Genomic DNA, 27,992 nt, shown 5'->3' on the forward strand with positions numbered 1-27,992 from the left:
CGTATAGCTGCATGTCTATCTCGCGTCGCGTGTAAGAACAATTGTACAACGCACAGCTCGCATTCTTGGCGCTTGTCACTTGTGCAGCGTGCTTCCTTTGCCTGGTAGCCCATAACCAGCTTCTAGTCTTCACAACAAGCGCTACCATGGAGATCATTCAAAAGAACGAGTCCTTCAAAAAGAGGGACGGAAAAATGCAATTTGCCTACGTCCGTATCTTCGCCCGACAAAAGGGCATACTCTATTCAGGAAAATGGTCAGACCGATTCACCTCCCCAAAGACCCTCGAAGACCTTCAAGACCTGGAGCAAATCCCCACCAAGGACAGAGGCCCAAAGATAAATCCCGGCTGGTCAGGAGTCTACATCAAAACACCCAGTCTCCTCTCATACATCGACGGGGACCTCGAAAAACGCATTGCTCGCGAGATCAAAATATGCGAGATCCTTCGCAGGAATCCACATCCAAACATCGCAGTTTACTTTGGCTGTACTGAAACCAACGGTCGAGTCTCGGGGCTTGCCTTCAAGCAGTACACCGCTACGCTTCTTGAGACTGTCAATCCTCAGCGTTTGAATAAGGGTGCGTTTCGTTCTAGTGTACGGGAACTTGTGACAGAAGGTATATTACACGGCCTTGCGGGGATCCTAAGTGCTATCAAGCATTTTCATTCTCTTGGACTGGTTCATAATGATATCAACCCTGCGAATATCATGCTTGATCAAGACGGTACATTGATTCTTATTGATTTCGACAGCTGTCGATATATCGGGGAGTCATTAAGAAGTACTGAGACGAAAAGAACGCACCAGTGGCATGATGCTTCTGTGGATATCTCGATGGAAAAGAACGACCTTGATGCGTTTGAGGATCTACAGGAATGGCTGGTCGGGTCCGGGAATGAACGCTTTCCTTCTGAGTGAAGCGGTAGCTCTGCTTCTATAGCTGTTGAGGTCTTTCCTCATCTCTATCCGTTTCGTCTTCATTTTGACAATCGTCGTGACTTCTCGAGAGCCGCAAACACTAAGTAGCAAAATAAACTGTCTAGTTACCTCCAGTATGCACCGACCACGAGAGGATATTGCAGTCCACTAGGGTGCTGGGTAAGGATAGCATTTTTGGCCTCCGTGACCTGCGCCCGGGTAACAAAGAAGCCGCGCGAAAAAAAAAAGAGATCTATCTGTTCATCGGTCCAGTATCTGCAACCTTGACCTTCACTGTTAAACTCGTACTGGTGGCGCCCGTTTTCCACAGGCAGATCGACGAAATCACGGACCGCAAGCCCAGCCCGAACATCCAGTTGTACAACTTTGGTTGCTGACTGTAGATACTGATACTCCAGATGACTGACGAGCATATATGCCTTTGAACCACCTGACAGGGTGGTGCTAGGCACTGTGTAGGAAGGCGTGATGTCGATGTGGACTGAGTGTTGTCCTCCGGGGATTTGAAGGTAGAAACACCAGTGGTTGCCTCCTCCGGAAAGTTCCTCGTGGGCAACAGCGAGAACGCTCTCGACTGAGTAGCTCATTGTTTTCTCTCGCTCACCTACTGGGATGAATCCCAGGGCTTGGAATTGCGGGCGTGGAATGTTCATGTTGCTTGAACTATAGATACCAACATTGTCAGCTTTTTTCTCTCCGCGTAATCTCTACTCTTGCCTCTTACCGGTGACAGATGTATGAGTTCCTGAAACTATTGATACTCTGAAGATTCGAAGGTTGATCTCGTATCAACAGGCTGGCCAGGCAGCAGTTCATCCCCAAACTTAAGACTCCAATGTGGGTGAAGAGCCTTGTGTACCTACCCAAGGCAGAATCAAGCCGCACCTATCAAAACAGGGAGTTCACGCTGCGGCTAGGATGTGGGCGCGCAACTGTTGGTTGTCATGGCGCTTACAACAACTCCATTTCCTTTCCATTCCACTCCACCCGAAAGAACCTGGCAGGTTGCCACACTTTGGTCCTCGCCTCGCGCTCATCAATAAGACCATAGACTTACTACACATCCGCAGCTCATAGTGCACATCAATAGTTCTCACCTGGCACAGCGTTATGCCTTCCGCCGACAAAATAGCTAACAAGGGTGAATATAAAGATTATATCACTGGCTTGGAGAGGGGTGCAAGCATACTACAACATGTTACGTCCTAGGGTATATGGTCTTGTCTACATTGAATGGATGTCCAGATGGTGCCTTCCCTCTAGGAGGCCTCTCCAAGGGAGATCTGGTCGATCCTTCCTCAGAGTTCAACCGTGCCTTCCGTTTCAGTAGTGCTTTCTGGAAGGAACGCACAACGGATAGGGACATGGTTGCGCCTTCCGAGAATGGAATCGTTCTTTCCCTTTCCAGCGCCCCCGGTACACAGGGAAGGCGCGATGGAGGGAGTCACCGGTCGCTCCTTCCTGTCTCAGATCGTGCCTTCTATTTCCAACAATCCCTCCACAAGGAAAGTGCAACCAAGATCAATCGCTCCTTCCTACCTCGTGCCGTGCCTTCCATTTTGGGATTGCTCGATGCGAGGAAGGAGCGAAGATGGGTGCTTGTTTGCTCCTTCCCAACCCAGATCGTGCCTTCCGTCCAAGAAGCGTGCGATATACAGCCTTTCGGATGAGGGAGACGCACTCACTTCGCCACAGAATGCACTCCGGGTTCAATACTGACCTTGTAGATCGAGAGCCCGAGCTTCTTCTTGCCAAAGAACCCGGTGTACACCCACTCGCCATGCGCAGCAGCCCTGGTTGGATCAAAGTCTAGGTATCCACCGTTCTCGACGATATCGAGTCTGTCTTCAACCTCGGATCTGGCTGCCGATGCACCGGCCCATTGGAAGTAGACGCGATTAGGTGGTGTTGTCGATATTTTTGGCCTTTTTGAGAGCTGGATTGTGGAGGGGGTTTCGTTGGGTTTGCGTTTGCGGCTGTGAGCTTCAGCACCTGCAAGTGCGGATGAGAGCCTTCTTGCTCCATCTTCGTCGGCCCGGTTTCTATACGCATTGTTGATGACGGTCATCTCCTGGATGAACTCTGTGAGCGCCGCCGGAGATAGTGAGAATAGCATCGTCCTCTCTTCATCTCCGAATCGGAATATCGCAACGGATCCATGCAGGCTGTTTGGGGGCTAGATATCCAGTGATAGGGCCAGGTGACCGGTGAACCTTTTTGCTGTTTCGGGTGAATAGATGATATGATATATGAGCCGGTCAGATCATCCAATGTAAGCCGGGGCTTGTAGGACTTGAGAAAGTTGTAGTGTGAGGAGAGGAAGGCTGCATCTGGTTTTGCCGGAGATATCGATGGGGTTGCGGCGTTCGAATCATCGGTCGTGTCGGGTCTTATTCTTTGTGGCCGTCCATAGGTACGGATACTGGGTGCTGGGTGGGAGTCAGAATCTGACCCTGACTCTGACTCTGTTTCAGAGCTTTCATCTGTACTGGAGGAAGAATCAGAGATGGAGACTGATTCCGGGGCCCCAACCGTCATTTCGGTGTTGTCTTGTCCTGTGATAACCACTACTGAGTCCGAGGTTGAGGCTGAATCCGTCTCTGATTCTGAGCTCGAGGTTGAATTAGATTCAGAATCCGACCCCAACTTCACTTCCACACGAGATGCAGCTGACGGCCTCCCTGGCCGCATTCTTTGGCGCTGGTTTTGAAGCCTCGTTCGCGTTTCGCAGTCAGGCATCTCGGTGGAGCTTCCCTGTCCCATATTATACGGTAATATTCAGGTAGGTTGTTGGGGGGGAAAAAGAGGCAAAAGGGGTGGAGGAGCTACCTATTTAGACAGGGTGGAAACGATCAATGCTCTCGGCATCCGATAACTACGTAACTTAATAATGTCTAAGTTGCTGATCGAGTTCGCCTGGCAAAGCGACCTCGATATCGGCGGCACTATTTGACAGTTCTGGCTTTGGGGTATATTACTGTGCTATCCAACTCAATTACCTTGACTGTAAAGTCCCTTGAGTAGGGGGATGTTTGGGACTCGCCACTCAAATTGTGGCTCCTAGTGGAAACCTCCAGACACGCGAGTACCCAGATGTACTTTCGAGAAGCCCAAGACATCCACACGAATGGAATCTCTATTATAACTAGATTGAAGAGCAACTGGAGACTTTGAGGCAGCTTTCTTGGGGTGGTAATTCCTTACCTCAAGCTACTTGCGAGCGAACGACAATTGATCACACCCTGCTTGGTCGATTCAGACTTGTGGCTGGGGAACATCAAGTCAGGGACTTCATCAGATGAGCTCTGCATACTTGATGCGTGCGAATAATGGGGTCACGGGGGAAACCGTGCGACCTTCATCACTGACCCTTGTGTTCCCTCCAGTCGAGCTGAGCATTTGCTGCAATCCAAGGTACAGGTTAGGTGCTCCCGCATCCGCGAGGACATCAAGCATAGTCATGCTCATCTCCGAGCATAACAAAAACTTCCTCAGGCGAGACGTGTGTAATGAATGTTATGAGGTTTTACTGCATTTAGACCCGACATTCGGGCAGATTCTTGGCGACGCGTTGAAGGCGTCGGTGAAGACGAATGGTGCGGAAGACCTGGGATGGTATTTTAGACTCAGCATTGATACGTTCAGTGAGTTTCTTGTCATATCAACCTTCTCCTGGTGTACTAGAGATGCTTGCCGAAGGGTATCAACGCACCCGCCTAAAAAGGAAGCCGCCGAACCCGCACCCATGGGCCCGGACCCGGATCCGTCGGGCGCTAGCCCAGTGTGGCTCACACGTGATCAATATCAAACTTTAACATCCGACTTCGTAAAAATCAAATCCAAGTCCCCACCGTAGCTACAGGAGCAAAAACATAACCGGCCTCAACCGCGGATCGAACGCGGGACCTCTCGCATGCATGCTAGGGTGGACCCTAAGCGAGAATCATACCACTAGACCATCGAGGCTTGTCATGTGATATACAGCTGCTGTTACATTGATTGAAGTGTCAATATACAGCTAGCAAGCTAGAGGCGCGAGTATGAGAGCCATAGACTCTGGAGGTGGGAGTTGGGACTTCAAGTCGGTGTACTGAAGGATCCCGTTATTCAGTAGCCGCTCCAAACGAGCCTTACTACTGGGTCAGTGGCAGATCGGTCCGTATTATGACCAATCATATACAACTTCTGTGAGCATACTAATTCCGAAGTGTAGTGAATATATATACCTCTCTCCTAGGAGCACCTATATCGAGTTGATTCACCAACCCGGGTCACTACTGGTTTCTGACAAGGGAACTGTATACTGTGACCTGACCAGTCTATACCTCGTAGATTCTACCTAGATTAGCCTGTCTGCGGCCACTAATATGTACACATGCATCGAAACAAAGTACGCTGTAGGCGTAGTACTCAGGTCACTCTAACAGCTGGTGTTATCACATGACAAGCCTCGATGGTCTAGTGGTATGATTCTCGCTTAGGGTCCACCCTAGCATGCATGCGAGAGGTCCCGCGTTCGATCCGCGGTTGAGGCCGATTATGTTATCTTTTTGCTCTATCTTTTTGCCCCTTTCGGTGCCTCGTTCAAAGGGGAGAGTGGGGGGAGAGGGTGACCGCCAAACACCCGCGCCGGCGAAATCCGAGTTCTCATAAACATAAGCAAGCATTAGAAGATGATCAATATCAATAGAGTCTATTCGCAAACGACATTCGATTGACTCGATAGCCTCGCAGCCAAATATTGGACGTTAGGTGTTGCATAGTCGCCATCCAATTTAGGGTTTCGGGCCACGGCACCCCAGTAGAACCATGGAGTGATGAAAAAGGGCATCAGGCATCTTAGGACTGACACTACAGACTCGGACTCTCGGAGTCGACTCATTGCTAGCGGAAGGAGCCGAATGAGCCTCTCTAATTTCAAATAGACCTGTCCTAGCCAGGTCGTCGTAATTCGTTCATCTACAATGCTAAGCTCGGTCTCCGGAAATTAAGCCGATGATCAGCCAGTCACGGACCGCATTCTCCTACTCTAGCCTTGCACGAGCTGCTGCGGCAACTGAAAACACCCTGTCACTGGGCCGTTGTTCGCTATAAGACGAGCTAAAGTTGGTCCGGCCCTGGTTCTAGCACATGATGTTACTACTGGGCAAGACCGGTGTCGAGTGCCTTGCCCTTAAAACAGAGCCCGCCCCCTAAGGTCGAGGCTTGAACGGTATTCTCGACACACTCACACTCCTTTGTCAAAATGAACACACTCATTTCCCTCCTGCTGCTGTCTGCCCTTCATTTATCAGCAGCAGCAGGGACCTGCGACTACAACAACCCAACCAACTGCATCAACGTGCAAACCAAAGCCACACGCTCCTTCGCATTCGACAACCTTTTCACCAAAAACGCTACCTTCGTCTACGCAATCGACTCAATCTCTTCCAATGTCCAAAAGACCGCCTTCTGGCTCGAATACCCCGTCCTACACACAAACAACGAGGCCAGAAACCTCACCCAGGTCGCCATGCTTTTCACAAATGCCTCCAGCGCCAGTAACGGCGGCAACAACGGATGCAATGGCATTATCAGCGACCAGTGCGCCGAGAACCTCAAAGACGCACTGCGATGGGGGATTATACCGAACGTCTACGAGCAGCAGAACCAGTCGCTCCCCAACGCTTTGAAGGAACTCACTGCGAACCCACCCCGGAACCTCTCGTGCCCTGTTGATCTGTTCGATGACTCGGCGCTGACAAGTACTTGGAATACGTCTGACTCTGTGACTAGACGTAGGTTCCCTTGCTGTTCCTGTCGGTATGAATACTTACTAAGCCCTAAACCTCAGCCTTCGCCGTGGAATGGGTCGAACGGATACAGGAATACATCCACTCCGAGCACCTCCCCTCGGGAAGCGCAAACCAAACATATTCATTCCCGGTTGATAGAAAAAGATCATACGAAACGCAGCTCGCCAAAGCGGGAGTTGGGATTGTGGTGCGCGCCCCGGTCTATGTCGAGCCAGTCTATAATTCTGAGGAGCAGGAATACCAAGGCGAAAGGCTAGTGGATTTTGATGAGATTGAGATAGAGTTTGTCTGTTTGAAGGCGAGTGATGATGAAATCGAAAATGCCGGTGATGGTGGAGATGGGAGCGACCACGAAAGTGCCTCTGGATCTGATGATAGCCCGGAGGATAACGATAACGCGGGTGTGCGGGCGTCTGTGGCTGTTTTCCCGGCTGTGCTTGGTGCTCTGGTTGCGATGATGCTCTAGATACCTTGCATGGGGTGTTTGTGTCAGGAAAGATATATTTTGCGAAGAGGATTTGTAATCCGCTGACCCTCTAGTTGCTTCATGTACTAAAAGAGCTACTGAGAGAGGCGCAAATTGCTGCGAATAGTGCCATAGTTCCATGCCCAGAAGCACTACCTTAGAAGCCCCAATATACAGCAACGGTCCTCGCTCCCGTTCGGAAAGAACAGAATGAGGACAGCCCCTGCGCTTCAACTTGGTGGGCCGGCGCTGCTAGACAATTGTGACAAGCGCAAGCCGTCGTTTGATCATAACAAGGAAACAAACGCAGATGTATTGAATGGCGATGATGAGTTGGTGCTCTTTTGCGTAATCAAGGTAAGATGAGAGAATCGACAACAACACCCCCTAGCTACCCGAACAGAGAAAGAAGTCCTTCAAATCTGATTCTCAATCAGACCAGTACAGCCCTACCACACAATCCATCTTCTCTCACAGCAAGAACGCCGAAAAGTCAAACTCCGCCTCAACCAGCCCAGCCGCAACCCCCGCATCCCTCAAAGCCCCCCAGTTCGTATCATCAACCCCAACCTCATAATCCCACCCCTCATGCGGATCAGCATTGGGCAGGATCTGCCAATAGAACCACGGAATCCCCGCGGCATCAATACTCGCCGCCCAGCTCCGGATATTCGCATCCCGAGTACCCACGTCGAGCGGACTGCCGCCATTGCACGCGTGGTTGTCCGCGGTGGTGTAGCACGCGCCCCACTCCTGCATGATGAGTTTCTTGCCGGCGGACTTGGCGCGCTCGACGTAGGGCTGCAGCTTGGAGGTCTCAAAGTCGGTCACGCCGTAGGCGTGGATTGCGAGGATGTCGAGGGCGTCGCAGGTGAAGTAGCCGTCTAGCAGGGAGTTGTCGAGGTAGGCGCCGCCGCCGGTGGAGACGAGGATGTTGGGGTTGTGGTTCATGTTGTCTTTGATAGCTTGGGCCATGGTGCATTGCCAGGATGTGAGGGCGGAGGGGTTGCCCTGGTTGTTTGGTTAATTATGCTGGGTGTACTAGGTGGGGGACTGCTTACCTGTGGGTGCATGGCTTCGTTCTGGGCTTCGAATGCAAAGATGTATTCTGAGCTTTCGCCCCAGGTTTTGCCATTTGCGGGGTTGACGTGCGCGAGGACATGAGCGATGCGGTCTTTGAAGTACCCGATGGCGTCGGTGTTGGTGTAGAAATCACCGGTGCCGTACCACTGGCCGTAGAAGTCGTTGGCTGCTTCGAGAGCGTTGTAGCTGTGGATCGAGATGAGGAGCTTGATACCGTAGCCGTGGGCTTTGACCATGAAACTGTCGAGACGGTTTAGTACGGTGTCGTCCCAGGCGTCAGGGCTGGCTCCTTGGAGGCTGTTGAAGTTGTTGATAGGGGTTCCTTTGACGGTTCCAGACTGGCCTAGAAGGGTTAAATCAGGTCTGTAGTAGCTAGTATAGGGGAAACGCACCATCAAGCCAGACACGCAGGACCTTGACATCAGCATCCTGCAGACCCTCAAACAGCGTCGTCGACTGCGCGTCCGTCAACCCAGCAGCATAGTAAAGATTCGAAGCCGAGAAAGACTTGGCCGCGAGAGTTGATGTCACCGTGGACAATCCGACTAGAAACACAGCAAGCGAGAAGAGCTGCATGTTGATCTTGCTATACCGAGGACCTTGGTGTGACTGATTCAAAGACACCTGCTGAAGTCTGGTAGAATGTTCAACCCCCGACCATGATCGCTGTATTTATACTTCAGCACACCATCGATCTTCACTCGGCATCTGCAGATCTTGAAACGGGGTGCTCCGTTTCTCATCTCCCCTTGGCCAATTCCATGCTTGGGCTATGCGCTAGGACGGACTCTCCAAAGCCCGTTGCACCCCTACCCCACTACCGCCCGCTTTGGGTCTGTAGTCCGAGCATTGTCGGCGAGTCCGGGCCCATATTGTTGCTATCTGATTCATAAGAGGTAGAATGGATACATTTCGATTAGATCTAGAGGTGTATTCTGTACTAGCCTTGAGGTCTCGAGGAGATTTCCCCGCTGAGTAAGGAGGCAGATGGGCCTCGGCAGTGGATTGTAGTCGGGCGAGTTTCACGTTAATACAAATCTGGAGGATAGGCGGATTCTCATCTTCAGAGGCTGGAGGCTAGAATGGCTGTACTGAACTGGTCATTCACTATAGTTATAGAGAAGCCCTAACCACCCCCCTTCTTCTGCCCCAGCCACCATATCTACATCCAGATTCAAAAAATCCAACACTGACGACCCCATTGCGTCAAACCCTACTTCCCCTCCACCAGTCCGATCGGTATCGCTTTCCTGGCTCAAGATGTTATCATACAGGATTTGGATAATGCGTTTACTCCGGGTGGCGCCGGCATTGTATGGCTCCATTTGCGAGAATAAATCCAGTACTTTGTTGATATATTCGTCGCATCGAGTCCGTTCGTCGCCCGTTGCATCAGAGCTTGGAATCGAGACAATGGCGAGGACAAGTACTAGCGTGATCTGAAAAAGATGCCAGGCGTCGTTCCATGTGAGGATGTGATTGGGAAACCAATCCAGTGAAATAATGTCGATGCCTTCTCGGGCAATCTCAACACATTTTACTACATGCGGCATCTGAGCCTGGGGCTCGACATTCGATGACCACGGCTTCCTGTGTAGCGCTGCACTGAGGAGACACGGGCGGTACAGGGTTAGTCGAGTAGTAATGAACCTGCACCGCAGCAAGCCTCTCGCGACCCGAAGATTAGGAGGGCAATGGTCTGCATTGGCTAGAAACATGTGTAGAGAGCTCTGCCACTTGAGGAGCTCCTGGTCGAAGTCAGTAATCTCCTCGGTTGTGATTAAAGGCATATGCGCGAGTCGTTCTTGGATGCGCGTGGCGATTTTGCAGAATTGCTCGCTTGCAGTGAGAGATATAGTTCCGTAATCTAAGCTTGCGAGAGACGATGTTGACGATGTCAATACCGTCGCAGGGTTCCAATAACCCAGTCCAGGTCGACCGAGTGTTGCAGCAGCCCAAGTATCCAAGCAAAAGATGGACCACCAGGTCCGGATGCGAGTCATGATGGAGTTTTGAGTGGCGCACTGTGCTGCACCTTGGTTGTTATACTTTGGTAACTGGGCCCTGTGCAAGCCCATAGCAACAGCCATACGAATTGTGGCACCAATCACTGCACTCGCCGTATTTGGTTTGTTCAGGTAGTGAAGCAAGTACCCTCCATAAAGGGCGAGAGCTTGAACTGTGTACAGGTGACCGGATCCAAGCGAAGACAAGCTCAAATACGACAATGCACGCTTGTACACGGCATTGCGCTTGTTGAATTGTGCACTATCCGAGGCGAAACAGCCCATGGCAAGCACCATGTTGTACAGAGCAAGCCATGCCTGGTTGTTGTCAGAGACACCTCCCTCAGTATATCTCTGGCGGAAGTCAACCTCATCCACCATTGGTGTGACAGGATGAACATGTAAGAAGTAAGCGTTTATCAGAGACAGCTCGTCAAGCTCTACAGGCGTGATACTCTCCGGTGATGCAGCCTGGACAAGAGATGCTTTCCACGTTTCGGGATTGGAAGGAACGACCTGTCGAATCCGAGGGGATAGATGGGCTATCACTCGCAATATTGTGGGCACAGACGAAGTTCCAAGGTACGAGGCGTGCACCGAGTTGAGTGAGTCCAGCGACACCGCCAGCCCGTTGATGTCGTCGGCGACTTGCGCCGTGTCGCTGTCATCGTCGGAAACTTCATCCCAGGTGAAATCTCGCTCGGGTGGGGGCTCCAAGTCTTGAAGATCATTTTCTGGTTTCTCGTCGCTGGTAGAAGTGTATGATTCCTGCAGCAGTGATTGTGCTTTTGCTACCAGGGTGCCTCGAGTCATGGTAGCGAGGTCGTCGAGCGAGCAGGACGGGAAAAGAGTGTCGATGATCTTTTGAGATTTGGCATGGGTATCTGAGAGCTCAGCATGCGATCTAGAAGTTGTTAGACTTGCAAGATTGAGGTTTTGGAGCAAATTGCTGACCTCCATGAAACATTGCGTCTTGCTTTGCGGGGAGGATAGTGGCAAAGGTGCGTGACTTGGTAGTAGACGCACTGTCGACAAGGGGCTGTCATTCCTTCACACCGAATTCGACGCCGACGACACTCTGCGCACGATGCAGTAGCCTTTCCACGGGAGCCCAGTTCCATTTTCCTAAACTGACAGAAGAAGGAAAGAGAAAACTCCGTGTTAGGGGCCTATTCCTGTCAATTTGAAGGATCTCCATGAGCGGGTGGGCCCGGGGTACGGAGTCACTAGGCGGGGTATGCCTCAATACAGACCCATCACCGAAGGACATTTTCATGCTGAAACTATGGTTCATGTGTATGCAGGTGCTCAATCAAACCAACAGGATTGCTCTCGGCACGGCTTCGACCCCGTCGCGGCTCAGATCCAGGGTATCTGGGGTGCAGATTGAGCTAAGCCGTGATCTCAAGATTCCGTGCAAGGCACAATAATCACAGACGTTTCGATCTGTACCTCTCAGATCAAAGCTAGTGCGGGATTCTAGAAAGCCGTTCTAGCTTACGATAGGTATTGACGGGAAGCCGAGGCCCTAGACAGAAGCTCGGGAAGCTGCTTGTGCCGATAGACATGTGCACATGGCGTAGCTAGGATCCGTATAGCTTGCAATAATAAAAGGCTAGAATTCGAGATCTGTAATTGAAGTTTCAAGTATTATAACATCTCCTCACTCGCTCAATACGATTTCTTTCCACCAATACATAGCAGCCTCCGTAGAATAACCACTGTCAATCTACCTTGCGTCTACCTTGCGAGTGCTAGCTTTTCGCGGATTCTTCGCCTCAAAAACGGCATCTAGCTCCTCGAGAGTCCGCCCTTTAGTCTCGACGAAGAAGAAATAGATAAAGACGAACTCGAACAGATCCCAAAAGACGAAGAAGACATAGCTGACTCGGAATCAGTATAACACGACTGCGTCAAAGACAACAGAAAAGGCCACTCACAACCAGTATCTAATATTCTCCATAGCAATAGGCGCTGCAAAAGTGTTGACGAAGCTTGCGCAGCCGGACGTAATTTGGAAGACCATCATGCCGTTTGCGCGCATGTCGTCTGTGAGGCAAGGGTTAACTTGAATCGAGCAGATTAGATCATTAAGGAGACTCACTGGCTAGAACCTCGGCGGGGTAGATAGGCTGCATTGGCGTAAAGGCGACTGCAAAGACAACCCCGAAGATAAAGATGAAGGCGATGCTCGCCGAGCTCGAAGAAACGCTGCCAGACTGCTCGTACGCGGCAGCCGTGCCAGCGACAATTGCCAACGCAACAGACATCCCGAGACACGAGCCCATGAGCATTTTTCTTCGACCAACAATGTCGTGTAGGCGAGCTAACAGAGTCTTATTAGCGATTCCTCCGGTGCGACATAGTCAACGGGCACATACCTCCGCAAGTCGCTGCAATCCACCCCGTAACCGCATAAATCGCATTCAACAGCAGCACCATATTCGTCGATGTAATTCCCACATTCTCAACCATGATCGGAAGATAATAAGACACCACATTGTTGCCGCTAAACTGGCCAAACCAGCCCATCGTAATAACCAGCATTACCCTATAAAGACGCGCCCGAGACTTGAATAGACTTCGCAGGTCAAAGCAAGCCCAGGTTGAGCGGCCGCGGATCTCAATGAGGGAGTTCTCAATTTCTTGCATTTCAATAGCAACTATAGGGTGACTTGCATCCCCGTTTGCGTGGTGCTCGATGATGAACTGCCGAGCTTCTTCGTATTTGCCCTGCGCGATTTGCCAACGCGGACTCTCGGGGAGCCACCAGCTGCCGATACAGGCAAGGCCTGGGCAGAGAATCTGCAGCCAGAGGGGGAGACGCCATTTGATGTTTCCGTCTAGATGGATGTTGGCGCCGTACATGGCTATGCAAGTCAGCAAAGATGCTAGATAAAGAGCAGGCAGATCAATCTTACTAAACGTCGCAACTATGCTCCCGACATAGTATAGAGTATTGTATATACCAGCCACAGTAGCACGATGAAGAGGGGGTGCAATCTCCACCAGCAACATTGGCGCGGCGACACAGCAGATTGTTGAGAAGAAGCTGAGAAGAAATCTAGCTGCGATGAATGCTGGCAGAGTCGGTGCAACCGCGGTGAAGACAGCAGAGCAGCAGACGCCGAAGGCTGTGACGCATAGAGTCTTCTTTCGACCACATAGGTCGTTGATCCAGACAAACAGCGCACCGGCCATCTGACCGATGTTGAAGATGGAAAACACCAAGCCTGTTGTTGAGGAGCCGCCAGCCCCAGTATTGTAGTAGGTTTGGTACTCCGGCAGGACATTTATAGAGCCCATGAGCGAGCCATCGTACCCTTTTCAGGTTAGCTTATAAGGGGGCATCTTCCGAGCTGTTGCCAGACATACCATTCATAGTAGAACAAAGATAGATGATCAAGCAGGCGCCGTAAAGCTTCAAATGGCCGCGTCCCCACGGACTAGGCGGGCCACCCAAAACATCAAATCTGGCAGCGATGGTACTCGGCTGAACGTTCGAAGAAGACTTCTCCACGGTAGCAGTATCCTCATCGTGGGCAAAATCTGGATGTGTCTGAGATTGAACTTTGTCAGCCATGGTGGAGTGCGGGGATTGAATGATGGAAAAGGTGCTCGATCTACATTCTCAAAATGCGGGAATGCCCCATACTTATACTTCTGCGCCAATTGACCTCTCACGTTCCAGAGCTGGAGATATTGTGGAGTGCCGAATCTGGGGTCACTCTTGAGACCACACTAGGACGGACTTATGAGCCTCCGGCTTAGGGTTGCCCCATCACCAGATAGTCACCCTGGAAAGCACCTCCGTGACTGAAAGAGGTAGCTTGGATGCTAAGATATCAGTCAGGAGAACATTCCAGACTATCTTAATTCATACCAGAAAAATTGATCAGAAACTACTATAGTGGTTTCACATGAGAAATCTTCTACCCCTTGTACCACACAGTCCGATTGGAAATCAACCTCACAATAAAAAACCATAACTTAGGTTGCATAGTTAGTGTCACACAACGTACCTTCGAGCCGTTTAAACGACAAGAAGCCGTGGTCGCTCGATTCTCGACTAGTTCTCTCCTCGAATCGAATCCAAGCGGAACTGGACTCTTTGTGGAGAGTGGCCATAGGTGACTTTATTGATGGATTTGGCGAATTAATGGGAGCCGAAAGGGATGTGGGCAATGAATGGGTGGGCTGGGAGTATAAGGAAGGAGCGATGGGTAGGGCTCCTATGACCTATCGCACCTTCCGCGCGTGACGGGAACGAGAAGAAACGAAGGCACGGCGACTGTCCACACCCTGAGGCTTCTCATGGGGAAGGTGCGGTGGGCGACCTCGGGAAGGCGTGAAGTCGATATAGACAGGCGCAACCCAGCACCTGGGCATTGATTTGCAGCGAGGGCATGGCTTCAAACTCCGGGCTTCGGGCAATCGCGCAAGTGCACCTGCATCGCGGACATCGCCTACCGCACCTAGACCCAGAATCTTAATTACCAAAGCAACCGGCACTCTTTTCTTTCAATATTGGTAGTATAATCGGCGCTGAAACGCACAGACAAAGTCTGGGAGTATAGCTGATATGTACAAACAGGTCGCACTAACAGGCAGCTCTATCTCGGATTAGGTTTCTATTAAGAAGGCTGAAAAGGAATGGACGGAGCAAGAAACGGCGGAGTGTTGATTAGGCCGGGGAGGCCACGCCGATGGAGGGGCCGCGGAGGTCGAAGACCACGTAGAACGCTTTTAGGAATGAGTCGCCGAGGATCTGCATGTCCAGGCCTTGGTTGGATTGGATGCCGCCGTAGCAGACTATAGATTGAGGTTAGTAAGTTGTACTGTCTGGATGAAGTGAGAAGGAACGTACCGGCTTCTCCAGTGGTCGTGTTGGTGCCGACCTCAGAGAAACTGATCAGGCTACCAGGGACTGTAGCCAGATGCGTGGGGCCAACGGCGATGGCGAAGTTTGGCAGCTCGGCGCTGCAGGGGTAGATGTAGCCCGTGGCACTGGCAACATACTGAGCGCCGTGCACCTCGGCGTAGTAGGCGTCGACAACGTGCTGGTCAAGCAGCATGAGGGAGGTTCCGGTGTCGGCAATTGTAGCGGTTGCTTGATCGTTCTTTGTCAACTTGCCATCTCCAACGCGGTAGTAGGCGGACTCGAATTTCCAGAATCCGCCCGAGGCGTCAACGCTCGCATTGACAAGGTCGCCCTTGAACTTTGACTTGTCGATGAGTCCGAATTCGTACTCGCCCACACCGTCGCTGACGAGGGAAGCTCCAAGGACTGGCTCGTCGAGGACTTTGACAATGGATTCAAAGAATGACTTTTGCCTTTGGGGCTGAACGGTGTTGAGTGTTGAGAAGCCCAGCCCGACGAGGCCGTTAGTATAAGTGTCCTCGAAGAAAGAGGAGGAAACCGCAGTAGGAACACCAATAGCTTGCTCCGATACAGAAACGCCACCAACGTTGATTGTCTCAGTGCCGACAGGGCCCTTGGCGTATGAGTCGTCTCCGTATGTGATGTTAAAATGTGCACCATCCAGCTCCTTGAAGGTGGTCGATTTTGAAGGGTCGTACACGGTGCGCCTATCAAGAGAAGCCGCAGGGAGTCGAGAGTTCAGCACCCATCTGCGATACATTAGCACCAATTATAAATGGAATTGAGACTACATACACGTCTGCTGAGCCTGTATCAAAAGTCACAACAAGCTCTTGGCCACCAACGGTGACTGGGGAGACGAAGGCTGCATCTCCTTCAACGGACTTTGCACTGACAGCACCAGTGAGGTCGGGCTCGACAACGGCTTTGGTGTTAGTTTCGGGGACTGTAAGCTTGACAGTCGGCTCAAAGTCGTCTAGTTCGAGTCCAATGTCAGTAGGATGAATGCCATACTTGACGTAGGCTTTTCGCAGAGCAGCTGGGCCGGAGATGGTGTTGCTTCGCCGGGCAGACTGAACCTTGAACGATCGACGTTCAGGCTGCTTGAACGAGGTAGGAGCTGACAGCACTCCTAGACCAAGCCAAAGGGTGATCAAGAAAGAGAGAATGATCTTCATCTTGAATAGTAAAGAGTGATTATCCCGCAACCTTTAAGGATTGAAAGGTGGATGACGAATTACAGCAGCGACAGGACTTGCTCCAGAGCAAAAACTGTAAATCAAAGAAAAAAGAATGTGTTGGAGTCAAGTCCAGACTAGACTCCTGTACTCAAGAAGAGAAAGATAAAAGAAGGAAAAGAAGGACGGATAGGGGACAGTCTCACAGAGGGAAAGCCGCACCTATCTTGAGAAGCAAAATGAGGGAATAAGGAGGCACGTAAGGCTGGAGCAGTGCGAGGAGAATTAACTAAGTATCAAAACATTGTCCAGACCAGCAGCGGTGGATACGAGTCGCCAACTCAGTCGAGGGCATGGCGCCTGGGGTTGGGACTGTATGCGAATCAACGAACTCATCTCTGCTCATCTGTCTGACACGGTGGGCAGTCGGAGATCACCTTTAAGCGCATAGCTCGCCTTGGCGCCTGGAGGGAAACACCAGTGAGAGCAGCTGTGCCTGGCCCGTCGGGGAGCAATTGAAACATCAAGCCCCCTGGTGCGCAAACTGAAACACTCCGCTTCACCCACTGCTCGCTCTGCAGCGTTGCCAGGATTATCCGCCAAGCTCAATGCTAATGCACTTGACAATTCTACATCCTTTTGCTGCACCGTACTGAACTACTGATGAACTATTGTTCTTGATTGCTATTTCCATCACGCCGGTCGTTCTCAGGTTGATGTTCTGGTAAGGCTGAGTAGCCACCGTCTACCGGTACGGCCCCCACAACTGCTCCTTTTCGTCCTTCTCGCCGCCGCCATGTCGACTTCATCCCATCATCCATCGACTCTCTCGCCGCCATGAGCTCGAATTTTCTATTCGTCGACTTTGAAGACGCCAAGTCCCAACGCCTCGCCCTGTCCAAAAAGAAGCATGCCTTTCTACAAACCAAGCACCATCAACGACGGCGAAATGAGAGCCTACAGAGGCTGAAAACATCAATCAGCCCCTTCCCGACTAAATCCACCCCTCAACCCCTAGTCAAGAATGCTAAACAACCATGCGACCATGATGAGAGTGACAATGTGCCCCCGTCTTGTGCGTTGCGGACACTGCTCAGTCCAGTCGCTATAGACCCCTTCTCTTCGCTTGGGTCGTCAATGACTAATGAGATGGAGCCTTATTTTTATTACTGTGAGTATAGCAAGGCACTATGTTTATTGGCTGGCTACTGATCTATACTGTAGATAAAGATTACTTTGCCCCATCCATCTATCCGTTTGGTGCAGAGGAGATGAGCACCTGGTGGTGGCAGACCTCGGCCGGCAAGCCGGCTTTACTACAGGCTGTTCTATCCGCAAGCGCGTATCACAGATCGTGTATTGGGCATTTATCTAGCACACCCTCTCCCCTCGGTCCTCAGTCGGCTATGGACTCCCTCCAATTACGGACTAGAGCCATTAGAGGACTTCAGCGCGTTCTGGATAATCTCGATGAAACCTTCTTAGATCTAGCCATTCTAATTGTCGCTAACCTCATCTGCGTCGAGGTGAGTGGAGGGAACTTTGTCATCTCCTGGCGCCAGCTGGAGGGCACGCGGCTAACCTTGTGTGAAAGGCTGCTAGCGCTCAAATAGACGCAGTTTGCGCACATATAAGTGGCCTTCGGCGGCTTATCTACCTGCGAGGAGGTTTGGACAATCTGGGGGATTTGACTATTTCAACTATCTACTGGTATGTGCCGTAGCAGTAGGCAGGGCTCTAGATGACCATGCTTACTGAAAATAACAAGTGGCGATTTCATGAGAGGGCTTCTCCTTGGCTCTTCCCCAGCGTTTCCCATGTCCAATGCGTGGAAGAACAGAGTCTTTGAGAAATCAAAAGCTGCAAAGCTTGATCCCGGGTCTCTGGGGCCATCATCTCCTGGATCCAAATTCTTCGCTTCTCCCTGGTCTAAAGAACTCCATCTCGGCTTGAAATCAACTCTTCGACTATTTCAACGACTTACCTCATACTATAACTCTACCACCCTGGGGCTGTCTTCAGGGGCCCCCTTCGACAGCAGTTTGATTATCATGGGGGGCCATCAGTTGCTGTCAATGCCTTTTGCTGTCTCATCGAATAATTTCGATGAGCCGCTGCGGCTTGCGCTGGTTGTCTACTGCGCAAATCGTATCTTCGACTTGCAGCCCACGCATTGCGTTTTGTTTGCCGTGGAGGACTTACAACGAAGCCTGCAAGCACCCCTGGCCATCCTTCAAGAGACCGCCGACGATTTGCTCTTTTGGATTCTATTCATTGGATGCCTTGCCTCTCAAGGCCGAGAGTGCCATCAATGGTTTGCGATTCGTCTTGGTGAAGCGGCGATTCGCCTTGCAGTGACTGACTGGGATGATGCACTGCAGCTGCTGAGCCAGTTTTTCTTCACTCTCAGGCCGTCCGAGAGCCAACCTAGAAGACTGTGGAAGGAGGTATTGCCACAAAGTTTATAAACATGGGCGTTTCCTGGACCAAGTTTGCCCATTCGCTTCGCTTTCAGCTCGAAATTTGATCCTGAAATCAAGGTTCTTCAGCCTCAAGAAAGTGCCGCAGGCTATATGACCCAGCCCACAGCAGCCAATCCCCGCCGTATGAACCATTTCCTTCTTCGGTAGGTATTTCAATCCACTTGCATGGCATGCTTCGAGTGCCAAAAACACCGACCGTTGGCCCCGCTAATACTATGAATACATTTGCGGCAACACCTGAGGCTGAGGAAAATGGCTTGACCTTAGCCGACACCAACCAGGCCGCAGTGCCAGCCTCTGAAGACTCTTTCCGGTCCATCTCCGAAGCCTTTGAGGTGAAGAAGACACTAAAGGGGTTAGTCCCTTTCAGCCAGGGCACTTTAGACTTGACTTTACCATATTGGGCGAAGATCCCCAGGAAGCTTATTGGCCATCCGGCGGCCCCTTTCAGCTCCACACCACCACCTACACTGGCGCTTTCCCCGATAAAGAAGTTCAGTCTATACGGAGTAGGCTTGGACGGGTGGACTATGAATATTTTGTTGTGTTTTGAACACCATTCTACCATGGCTTGTGCAGGTCAATCCACTCTCAGCTCCGGTCAGGCCTAGCAGGCACAGGTATATAAGGCCCTCCCAAACCTCTGCTTCATCAACCATCAATATCATTTCCTACTCCGTCAGCATAGAGAATAACCATGGACAACATGGACAACATGGACAACATTGCCAACCAAGTGAGGGCTTTGGCTAGTGGTGCCGACGATGCAACCCGCAAGAATATCTTGGACGCTCTCCGAAATCTCTCCTATTCCCTCGAGGTCCCTACGGACACTCTAAATCGGATATGCTACACCGTATGTGCTGTAAATTCTCTCACCACTATTAATCTGTTTAACATACTCGCAGACTATGCAACCGGCCCTTACTCGGGTTGCCATTGATCTGAAGCTTTTTGACATCCTCGGCGACAGCCAAGATTCCTTGAATGTGGATCAGTTAGCTAAGAAGACAGGCGCTGCACCAGTGTTGCTTGGTAGGTTTGTTCTCAATCTGCTGTTGTAACACATAACCAATTGCATCCTAGGCCGAATATTAAGATACCTGTCTTCGGTTGGTATTGTAGAGGAGACTGCTAAGGATAGCTTTGCCGCAAACAACATCACAAAGTCTTTCTGCATCCCGGCCATCCAGGCAGGTGTCTATCACAAGTATGGTTCACCTAACTCGCCCTAGCAACGAGCTCACAGGAACAAAAGCACTACCACAAATCAGCATGCTAACATATACACAGCTTCGATACCTGCGCCCCTGCCGTCGTTGCGCTCCCTGATTTTCTAAAGGAAAATGGGTACAAAGACGTCACAACACCCACCCACACTCCCATGCAAACAGCCTTCAACACAACAGATCCAGCCTTCATCTGGATCCAAACACGGCCAGAATCCCAAGCATACTTCAACCAGTTCATGGAAGCCCACCACTCCGCCAAGCCAAGATGGTTCAACGTGTACCCGATGGCCGAAAAAGTGCACAACCTCGACCCCGAGCAGGTGTTCTTCGTTGACGTCGGAGGTGGCATCGGCCACTACACTGTCGGTTTGAAGCAGCGCTGGCCTGAGATTAAAAGCCGCATGATAATCCAGGAGATGGCTGTTGTTGTACCCACTATAATCCCGTGCGAGGGCGTCGAGGGCATGGAGCATAATTTCTTCGAGCCTCAGCCTGTCAAAGGTATCTCCTCACATCCCTCACTCTCTTGCGTTGATGGTAAAGCCGAAGCTAATTTCTTTTCAGGCGCCAAATTCTACTTCCTCTCTAATATCATGCATGACTACCCTGATGAGAAATGCGTGGCTATCCTCAAGAATATCGTCTCGGCTATGGGCCCGGACTCTGTTATCCTTATTAACGACATGGTTCTCCCGAACACCGGTGTGCATTGGCATGTGACGCAAGTTGATCTGACTATGATGACTATGCTTGCTTCGCTGGAGAGGACGATTGAGCAGTGGCAGGTGTTGATGGAGAAGGCAGGGCTGAAGATAACGAATATTTACGAGAGTAAGGAGGCTGTTACGGAGAGTGTGATTGAGTGTGTGCCTGTTTGAGGATCATGGTTTACAAATATCTTGCTCATAGAATTTTAGTATCCGTGTCGTCTAACTTGTATATAATGCTCGTTACTTGATGTTGCTCAAATCATAATATGGTATCGATGCCGAAAACTCCAAGAAAATGCAACAGACGAAAAGATTACCGGGTTCACTCCCCGTCAACAGCGGGCAGTACATCCTCCGGATCCTCACCCACCAATTCCCCAACAGCCCGCACAACCTTCCGAATCGCAATCGATGCAGGACTATCCGGGAAATTATCCACAAAGCTCTCCCCGTAATCACACGCCATCCCAACACGCGGATCCAGCGGCACAGCACCCAAGAACGGAATGCCCATCTTCCGCGCAAGCCTCTTCCCACCACCCGTCGTGGCGCGGAAGATCTTCGACTCGTGCGTACAGCCAGGGCAAACAAAGCCAGACATATTTTCCACAAGCCCGAGGATGCGAATCCCGGCCTTGCGACAGAAATCAATCTCCTTGCGCACATCGAGCAGAGAAACTTCCTGCGGCGTCGTGACCACAACAGCACCATCGACCCCGGACTCCTTCAGCAGCGAGTTAACAGAGAGATGCTCATCTGACGTCCCCGGTGGCGTATCAACGATCAGATAATCCATCTCGCCCCAGTCAACATCCTTGAGAAACTGCTTGATCAACCCGTTCTTCTTCGGTCCGCGCCAGATAACCGCATCGTCGCGGTTCGGCAACATGAACTGCACGCTCATCACACCCAGATTATCGGAAACCCACACAGGACTCCAGCCCGCATTACTAACGTGGATTGTCTCGGACTCAACGCCCATCATCTTCGGGATTGACGGGCCGCAGATATCCGTGTCCATGATGCCAACTGTGGAGTCTGGGTTCGAGGCGAAACCGTGTGCGAGGAGGGAGGAGAATGTCGATTTGCCGACGCCGCCTTTACCGGATAGAACGAGGATTTTGTGGCGCACGGAGGAGAGCCGGGAGGTTATGAGGGGGATGTCTGGGTCGGGGCCTTTCGGGGCGGAGGCGCAGATGGATTGGTTTGGGCAGCCGGCGCAGGCGTCGCCTTGGCCGGCTTGGTCGGATTCGGGGCCGGGGCAGTGTTCTATTGAGAATTTTGTTAGTTGTTTGTTATGGAGGGATGCGAGTGAGTGGTGTTTGAGTGGATGTAGACGTACCTGGTTCGGGCGCGACGAGGTTCGGAGGCGCTTTTGTGGGCGCCTCGAGGTAGGTGGACGTTGGCTCTGTGAAGTGAGGAGCCATTTTGTAGCTATGCTACTGGTACTCTTCGATGCGTTTTTGTTGAAGCTACCCAGGCCAGATGTGGCGGGGTTGAGCACCGATCCGTTAATGGACGAAAGCGTGACACTGGCTTTGCAATAGGAGATTGAGTCAATGTATGTCAGGAACTGCAATAGGGAAGCAGGGAGTGAACTGTAACTAAGTGAAACAAAGTATCGAGGAGAGATAAAAAGCCGTGGCAACTCCGCGGAAGAGATGGGGGAATGCTTGATAATCTGCACCGGAAATGACAAACGGTCTGGTGGCGATTGGTGCGGGGAGATCCCAAGGCGGCTGCGGTGTCGGAGAGATTTTTCAATCTCAATGGACAGGGCAAGTGCAGGCCAGCAGCCCTGTCGACTTAGCAATTTTGACGGCCACGCCGAAGTCTATTCTAAATCGGACGGAATGATATGCCCTAATTGATTATGTTTTCTACAGGCTTGAGGCCTTCCTTTACTATTGGCCTAACGAGTAGCCGATACGTGCTCTATTTCATTAGTTGCTGGAACATGGTCGTTGGAAACTGCCATGAGATATAAAGTATGTACAAATTAGATACTTCTGGAAGTCAGGGTAGGGTAGGAGTCTAGGTAAATAGGGACTATTGATTACATCTCCGGTGGCATCGTAGTGTAGTGGTATAGCATTCCTCGATTATTGATAAGATTGTGACCAGATGGTGTGATGGTTTTGGTATGTAGATATGACAAGCAAGGTTTCTGTTTATTTATTCAGCCAGATGTACGCCAGCATGCCTATAATTCATCAGATTAGAGGGGGCTGCCCTGGAGTAAATCAGAGGGAAAGCGGCTCGCATGAGTGTACGAGACATCTCTTTGGCTGGCAAGCTCCGGGGAGAGTATAGATCCGATTGGTAGACTTGACAAGGTGCACGCCGTTATATCGACATACTCAACAGCCAATCTGTCAGGGGAACTTTCAGCTGCGACCGTTAAAGGCCCCTTCCCTACTCCGTAACGTTTTATGATCTGCAGATCATTGCGGAGCAGCAGATGATATCATAATCATGGTTCCAGGCGGGGTAGCGCTTCGAGGCCGAGTCTCAACTCTCAAGTCTCGAGAAACTGAGACATGATGGAAAAGCCGGTCTCAATTGGTATCAACGAGATATCACCAGTCGACCGGACTAGCTATGCCAATTACTCATGTGGTTGGCGAACGGCGAACGGCGAATTGGTAGCCTCTTTGTTCAAACATATACACAGCGTTGTGTATACGCAGCCCTGACTGGTCAAGTAGACCGCGGCCGGGGTAACTAATGGATATATGCATGCACTGTAATTCACCAAGTCATAGAATCGAGTAAAAGAAATCTCATCAATGCAGAAGCTTGGAGGAGTTTACCCACCCGCGGTTACCGCTCGCAGCGCATGCATAATAGCCCTGTCGTATGCACCATCACATCAGTTAGACTTTGTAGAGGTGACGAGCGTGCAAAATCAGGATTATCTTCTGCTATACCCGTCGACGATTGGTTTGGAAATAGGTGCCAGCTGCAGCTTTCGGGAGTGTCCTTCCTAGCACGCTGAAGGGTCCCGCATTGACACTTTAGCGGGAAGAGGGGAGGGGTGAAAGCGTCTTTTAGACTGGCACAGCCCCGAAACAGGTCAAAGCAAATTGAATACAAAGCCAAACAGATGAAGAAAGAGAAACCCCTAGATCTCGCTCGCTTAAGCACATTCCCAAACTCCAATGACGTGAAAAGGCCACCCAAAGCGGTTAACTTCGGACTAGCAAGGGCCCCGCCAATCAGATCACGAGACCCTGGCTAGCTCTTAAATAAAGCGAGCATCCACCATCACATGCCTTTCTCGCTTTCCCAACAACTCACTTTCCCTCAACGCTCAAAATCATGGATCGTGGCCTCTCAACAGGCACTCATCACGAAAGTGATGGGCTCAGGGAACGAACTGTGACCTCTCAGGGTGATCTTACCGTCAACACTGAGCAATCTACTGTCACGGCCGAGAGCAATGGCAAGGATAAAGCGGGCAAGACATTCGGTCGAACCCCAGATGGTACAGGTATGTCCTCATTTTGCCCTGTTTCTTTAGACATCCTGTCAATTGGATTGATCTCTACCTTTGCTACTTCCTAAATATGGTAAAATTAACTTGTGCTGTCTATAGTGTTCACCGTGCCTCAGACCCATGACATGGTCTCTCAGCTCCTGTCACCCTCCGAGCCAAAGAACCTCTCTGACCTTCTTGTGTTGACTATACTGGCTGCTCACATTCTTCTGCTATGGAAGCTTCCCTCAGATGCCAAAGTCCCTGTATTTGCGGTCATTTACCTTTTCTGGCGCTCAGGTTACAACGCTGGCATTGGGTGGCTCCTTCATCACCAGTCTCACCACAAGACCCTCGTTCGCTGGGCTGAGAAGTCCCAAATCTTCGTGAACCCAGACACTGGCAAGAACCCATACCCTCAATTGTACCACCTGATCAAACGCGAACTAGAGACCAAGATCCCTCACGACTATTCGTTCGACGAGGCTCCACTCGAGTACAACACCTGGCTTGTCTTTCGGCGCCTTGTGGATTTGATCTTGATGTGTGACTTTACCTCCTATTGCTCCTTTGCGATAGCCTGTAGCCGTCATCCTGCTAACGAAAGCGTGCTGATGACCACTCTGCGATGGACTTCAGGCATTGCGCTCTTCCTGTTTAACCTCTGGGTCAAGCTGGACGCTCACCGAGTTGTCAAGGATTATGCCTGGTACTGGGGTGATTTCTTCTACCTCATTGACCAAGACTTGACGTTTGATGGGGTTTTCGAGATGGCACCTCACCCTATGTACTCGGTCGGGTATGCTGGTTATTACGGTATATCGCTGATGGCAGCCAGCTATAAAGTGCTGTTCATCTCTATTATCGCCCACGCGGCTCAATTCGCATTTCTTGTGCTGGTCGAGAACCCACATATTGACAAAACGTACAATCCTCCTCCACCACGGAAACGTACTATCACCGAGCAAGACGCGGTGTCTACGGCATCACAGTCTCCGGACTCTCCAAACGCGCCAACCTTTCCCGATGAATTTCTCCCACAAGCGCCAAAGTTCACCAGTCCACCTCCTTCAGTGCACAACCTGCTTGGACTTCACAATCTAGACCTACATAGAATCACGGACACTTCTTCTATACTTGTCCAATTCCTCGTGTTCTCTTTGACTGCCTTGACGCCTTCGACGCCATGGTACCAGTTTCTGTTCGTGGCCAACGCGGCCGTGTGGAGGCTCTGGTATTCATTGGGCGTCGGTTATCTCCTCGACAGACAGTCCAATTGTAAAGCATGGACTCGGCATTTTGTCAAATACGGTGAAACTCCCCACGAGGCGTGGAACCAGTGGAAGGGCACATACCACCTAAGCATGATCATGTGTTACGCGAGCTTCATTGCAGCTGTATGGAAAATGTACACCCTGCCGTCTGACTGGGGCTACGGGTTAGCCATTCTCCGCCACGTTCTTGGTGTTGGGCTCATCTCTCTGCAAATCTGGACCTCAGTGAGCATATACGAGTCACTTGGAGAATTCGGCTGGTTTTACGGGGATTTCTTCTTTGATGAGTCGCCGAAGTTGACCTACAATGGCATCTACCGCTTCTTGAACAACCCTGAGCGTGTCCTAGGGCTCGCTGGCGTGTGGGGAGCGGTCCTTATCACTGCAAGTGGAGCAGTTGCGTTTCTCGCCTTCTTGAGCCATATCCTGAGCATCGGTTTCATCCAGTTCGTGGAGCGACCTCACATGCAGAAACTGTATGGCCGGAGCCTTCGCCAGGATGCCGGGCTTGTTAAGAGCTTGAAACGATCTCTGCCGCCGTCTCTGAAACAGCTGCAGGGCAGTATGGACAAGATGTTTGATGATTCGTACGAGTTCATTGAGGAGATTATCGATACAGCGCGACCCAAACTCGCCGCCGGTGTAAACACGTTTGTTCGGGATACGACCGCGCTTTTCCAGTCCTACCCCGCTCGTGTCACCATTGCGCGCATTGACGCTGACCTAGCTGGCTATGACCTGCAGGATTACTCTCTTTCTGTTGAAGCAAGCCCATTGCCCTCGGATGAGGGTGATTTGAGCAAAGAAGGTGATAATGCTCGCACTCCTCTCGATCGCCGAGGCGACTTGGAAAATCTAGTCTTCCCTTACGGCGTACCAGTAAAGGTCAAGTGGACTGCACCTTTGAACCACAGCAAGAAGGACTGGATTGGTCTCTACAAGGTGACCGAGAATACTTCCCGAGAAATTTCCCGCGTATCATCCCAGGGAAGATGGGTTGCCGTGAACGAAGGCTCATACGACAATCTTACCTGCGAACAGGGCATTCTCTCTAGCGACGTGGTGATTTCAACCTCGCAAGGTGACAAGGGAGAGAAACACAACGTCGCAACTGGTGAAGTCGTCTTCTCCGGAGATAAACTCTTCTGGACTCAGGGCGTCTTTGAATTCCGCTACCACCATAATGGCAAGCACAACGTCATGGCTATCTCGAGACCGTTCGAGATTCGCATTCCTCGGTTTGAGGATGAGGATCACTCCGACTTATCCCAGACCGCAGTTGAGACCAGCCTTCTTCCCGTCATTCAGAACTGCTTTGACCGAGATCCCGATATCGCCCCTGAGACTGTTGAAGAGCAGTACGGAAGCCTCGTTGACCGGGATGGGAAATTCGCTAAGAGAGTTGTTTTTGCGGTTCACCAAATGTTCGTCCCTCTCTTTAGGTTCTTTCTGGAAATTCCAAATAATGACTATTGATAGGTTCGGAGTCGAATTTGCCCCAGAGGTCGTTCGCGCAGACGGCAATGTCCGTAATCTTGCATGGAGGATCTGCAACGCGAAAAGGGTCTTGGTAAGCCCCTCATTTTCCGGTTTTAATCTCCCTGGTGCCCCTAAATCCAACCACACAGCTTAGTGTTCCGCATCGTTAACGACCTCTGTCCGCAATGACTAGGCCCCTTACAGTATGTCACGAGATGGTGCTTCCACCCCTACTGAGACCAAGGAATAAACCTGCGGGGCACTTCGATGACTCCAATGGCATTCTACTTTTCTTTTTGAGCTCAGCTTATTCGGAAGAAAAAAAGGCACCGCAACTATAGACGCGTGGGTGTAGACGCAGGGTGTCGACTTATCATGTTAACGAGTTTTGTATCTTTCTTATTTGTTTTGTTGTGGTGGTTGGGCCGAGTGGAGAGGAAAGGTGATGAGAGGAGTTCGGCTGTGTCTTCTTTATTTGCTTCTTCAGCCCAGTGTAGGTATGGAGATCTATGGATAGAAGGTTACGGTTGCATGGTAGCGGTGTAGGTCCTAGCTATAGCATATACAGTATACTGGGGTTAAGAAAACAATCTGACGCATTCGAGAGAGCAATCCCACGATAGCTCGGACCTAAATGTCATTAGTGGCACTCAGAAACCCTTTCTGCTGCTTGGCTACGCCACGACCATTTATCATTGATTGTGAAGGTGACAGGGGGGTTTATGGTTATTTGAAGTGGCAAGAGTCATGGAGAGCCCCATTGCACAGAAAACTAACTGTTGGTGCTCACCAGGGTGACAGGGTCACAAAAACAAAGCATACCAACACTAATCCTCGACGGCGATAGGGCATTCCCTCGATTCGAAGCTGCATGCGGTCAGGCAGTACTAGTCAGGGAGGCAAAGAGACTTTCTTTGTTCGGGTCGGACAGTAGCCTCCTCCTCCTGCTACATAATAAGTAAACATACTACCGTTCTTTCAA

The 27,992-nt window shown here is 50.9% G+C and overlaps 10 protein-coding genes and 2 non-coding genes across 12 annotated transcripts; 6 read left to right on the forward strand and 6 right to left on the reverse strand.

The window, feature by feature from the left end:
- Positions 1-146: 146 nt before the first annotated feature.
- BJY04DRAFT_220717 (kinase-like domain-containing protein) lies at positions 147-923 on the forward strand (the record flags this gene model as incomplete). Its single annotated transcript, XM_073716937.1, has 1 exon — positions 147-923. The coding sequence occupies one exon, from the start codon at positions 147-149 to the stop codon at positions 921-923; it is 777 nt and encodes a 258-aa protein (XP_073568700.1).
- Positions 924-1,048: 125 nt separating this feature from the next.
- Positions 1,049-3,060, reverse strand: BJY04DRAFT_220718 (uncharacterized protein; the record flags this gene model as incomplete). The annotated part of the gene is made up of 2 exons (XM_073716938.1): positions 1,049-1,607; positions 2,630-3,060. The coding sequence occupies 2 exons, from the start codon at positions 3,058-3,060 to the stop codon at positions 1,049-1,051; spliced, it is 990 nt and encodes a 329-aa protein (XP_073568701.1).
- Positions 3,061-4,822: 1,762 nt separating this feature from the next.
- On the reverse strand, positions 4,823-4,910 carry BJY04DRAFT_t119. The gene has a single exon. It is a non-coding gene; the product is annotated as a tRNA-Pro (tRNA).
- A 481-nt stretch (positions 4,911-5,391) lies between these two features.
- Positions 5,392-5,479, forward strand: BJY04DRAFT_t118. The gene has a single exon. It is a non-coding gene; the product is annotated as a tRNA-Pro (tRNA).
- Positions 5,480-6,003: 524 nt separating this feature from the next.
- BJY04DRAFT_194812 (uncharacterized protein) lies at positions 6,004-7,741 on the forward strand. Its single transcript, XM_073712122.1, has 2 exons — positions 6,004-6,721; positions 6,778-7,741. Exons 1-2 carry the CDS (start codon positions 6,190-6,192, stop codon positions 7,203-7,205), a joined length of 960 nt encoding a protein of 319 aa, XP_073568702.1. The 5' UTR covers positions 6,004-6,189; the 3' UTR covers positions 7,206-7,741.
- BJY04DRAFT_220720 (glycoside hydrolase superfamily) lies at positions 7,677-8,864 on the reverse strand (the record flags this gene model as incomplete). The annotated part of the gene is made up of 3 exons (XM_073716939.1): positions 7,677-8,216; positions 8,267-8,631; positions 8,681-8,864. The coding sequence occupies 3 exons, from the start codon at positions 8,862-8,864 to the stop codon at positions 7,677-7,679; spliced, it is 1,089 nt and encodes a 362-aa protein (XP_073568703.1).
- Positions 8,865-11,953: 3,089 nt separating this feature from the next.
- BJY04DRAFT_229582 (general substrate transporter) lies at positions 11,954-13,877 on the reverse strand (the record flags this gene model as incomplete). Its single annotated transcript, XM_073719096.1, has 6 exons — positions 11,954-12,177; positions 12,235-12,343; positions 12,399-12,620; positions 12,676-13,164; positions 13,216-13,617; positions 13,670-13,877. 6 exons carry the CDS (start codon positions 13,875-13,877, stop codon positions 12,024-12,026), a joined length of 1,584 nt encoding a protein of 527 aa, XP_073568704.1. The 3' UTR covers positions 11,954-12,023.
- Positions 13,878-14,414: 537 nt separating this feature from the next.
- BJY04DRAFT_194814 (pepsin-like aspartic protease) lies at positions 14,415-16,751 on the reverse strand. The gene is made up of 3 exons (XM_073712123.1): positions 15,972-16,751; positions 15,162-15,925; positions 14,415-15,106 (listed from the first exon to the last, which is right to left on the reverse strand). The coding sequence occupies exons 1-3, from the start codon at positions 16,352-16,354 to the stop codon at positions 14,979-14,981; spliced, it is 1,275 nt and encodes a 424-aa protein (XP_073568705.1). The 5' UTR covers positions 16,355-16,751; the 3' UTR covers positions 14,415-14,978.
- Positions 16,752-17,191: 440 nt separating this feature from the next.
- Positions 17,192-18,822, forward strand: BJY04DRAFT_220723 (uncharacterized protein; the record flags this gene model as incomplete). Its single annotated transcript, XM_073716940.1, has 4 exons — positions 17,192-17,525; positions 17,579-17,880; positions 17,949-18,064; positions 18,123-18,822. 4 exons carry the CDS (start codon positions 17,192-17,194, stop codon positions 18,820-18,822), a joined length of 1,452 nt encoding a protein of 483 aa, XP_073568706.1.
- A 730-nt stretch (positions 18,823-19,552) lies between these two features.
- BJY04DRAFT_229584 (S-adenosyl-L-methionine-dependent methyltransferase) lies at positions 19,553-21,024 on the forward strand (the record flags this gene model as incomplete). Its single annotated transcript, XM_073719097.1, has 5 exons — positions 19,553-19,693; positions 19,746-19,872; positions 19,924-20,047; positions 20,131-20,570; positions 20,634-21,024. 5 exons carry the CDS (start codon positions 19,553-19,555, stop codon positions 20,945-20,947), a joined length of 1,146 nt encoding a protein of 381 aa, XP_073568707.1. The 3' UTR covers positions 20,948-21,024.
- Positions 20,965-22,455, reverse strand: nbp35 (Fe-S cluster-binding ATPase). Its single transcript, XM_073712124.1, has 2 exons — positions 22,122-22,455; positions 20,965-22,048 (listed from the first exon to the last, which is right to left on the reverse strand). Exons 1-2 carry the CDS (start codon positions 22,204-22,206, stop codon positions 21,102-21,104), a joined length of 1,032 nt encoding a protein of 343 aa, XP_073568708.1. The 5' UTR covers positions 22,207-22,455; the 3' UTR covers positions 20,965-21,101.
- Positions 22,456-24,068: 1,613 nt separating this feature from the next.
- On the forward strand, positions 24,069-27,992 carry BJY04DRAFT_194825 (phosphatidylethanolamine N-methyltransferase). The gene is made up of 4 exons (XM_073712125.1): positions 24,069-24,272; positions 24,378-26,955; positions 27,011-27,101; positions 27,204-27,992. Exons 1-4 carry the CDS (start codon positions 24,101-24,103, stop codon positions 27,258-27,260), a joined length of 2,898 nt encoding a protein of 965 aa, XP_073568709.1. The 5' UTR covers positions 24,069-24,100; the 3' UTR covers positions 27,261-27,992.

This window comes from Aspergillus karnatakaensis (genome assembly GCF_047715665.1).
Source record: "Aspergillus karnatakaensis strain CBS 102800 unplaced genomic scaffold BJY04scaffold_42, whole genome shotgun sequence".
Classification (NCBI taxonomy): Eukaryota; Fungi; Ascomycota; class Eurotiomycetes; order Eurotiales; family Aspergillaceae; genus Aspergillus; species Aspergillus karnatakaensis.

Excerpts from the sequence above, each read along its gene's own strand:
- BJY04DRAFT_194812 (XM_073712122.1), top strand. The coding sequence starts at position 6,190 with ATGAACACACTCATTTCCCTCCTGCTGCTGTCTGCCCTTCATTTATCA. Across the intron at positions 6,722-6,777 it reads GTCTGACTCTGTGACTAGAC|CCTTCGCCGTGGAATGGGTC; the intron begins GTAGGTTCCCTT and ends CCTAAACCTCAG.
- BJY04DRAFT_194814 (XM_073712123.1), bottom strand. The coding sequence starts at position 16,354 with ATGAAGATCATTCTCTCTTTCTTGATCACCCTTTGGCTTGGTCTAGGA. Across the intron at positions 15,926-15,971 it reads GATACAGGCTCAGCAGACGT|ATGGGTGCTGAACTCTCGAC; the intron begins GTATGTAGTCTC and ends AATGTATCGCAG. Across the intron at positions 15,107-15,161 it reads CACGACCACTGGAGAAGCCG|TCTGCTACGGCGGCATCCAA; the intron begins GTACGTTCCTTC and ends CTCAATCTATAG.
- nbp35 (XM_073712124.1), bottom strand. The coding sequence starts at position 22,206 with ATGGCTCCTCACTTCACAGAGCCAACGTCCACCTACCTCGAGGCGCCC. Across the intron at positions 22,049-22,121 it reads CCTCGTCGCGCCCGAACCAG|AACACTGCCCCGGCCCCGAA; the intron begins GTACGTCTACAT and ends AATTCTCAATAG.
- BJY04DRAFT_194825 (XM_073712125.1), top strand. The coding sequence starts at position 24,101 with ATGGATCGTGGCCTCTCAACAGGCACTCATCACGAAAGTGATGGGCTC. Across the intron at positions 24,273-24,377 it reads TCGAACCCCAGATGGTACAG|TGTTCACCGTGCCTCAGACC; the intron begins GTATGTCCTCAT and ends TGCTGTCTATAG. Across the intron at positions 26,956-27,010 it reads GTTTTTGCGGTTCACCAAAT|GTTCGGAGTCGAATTTGCCC; the intron begins GTTCGTCCCTCT and ends GACTATTGATAG.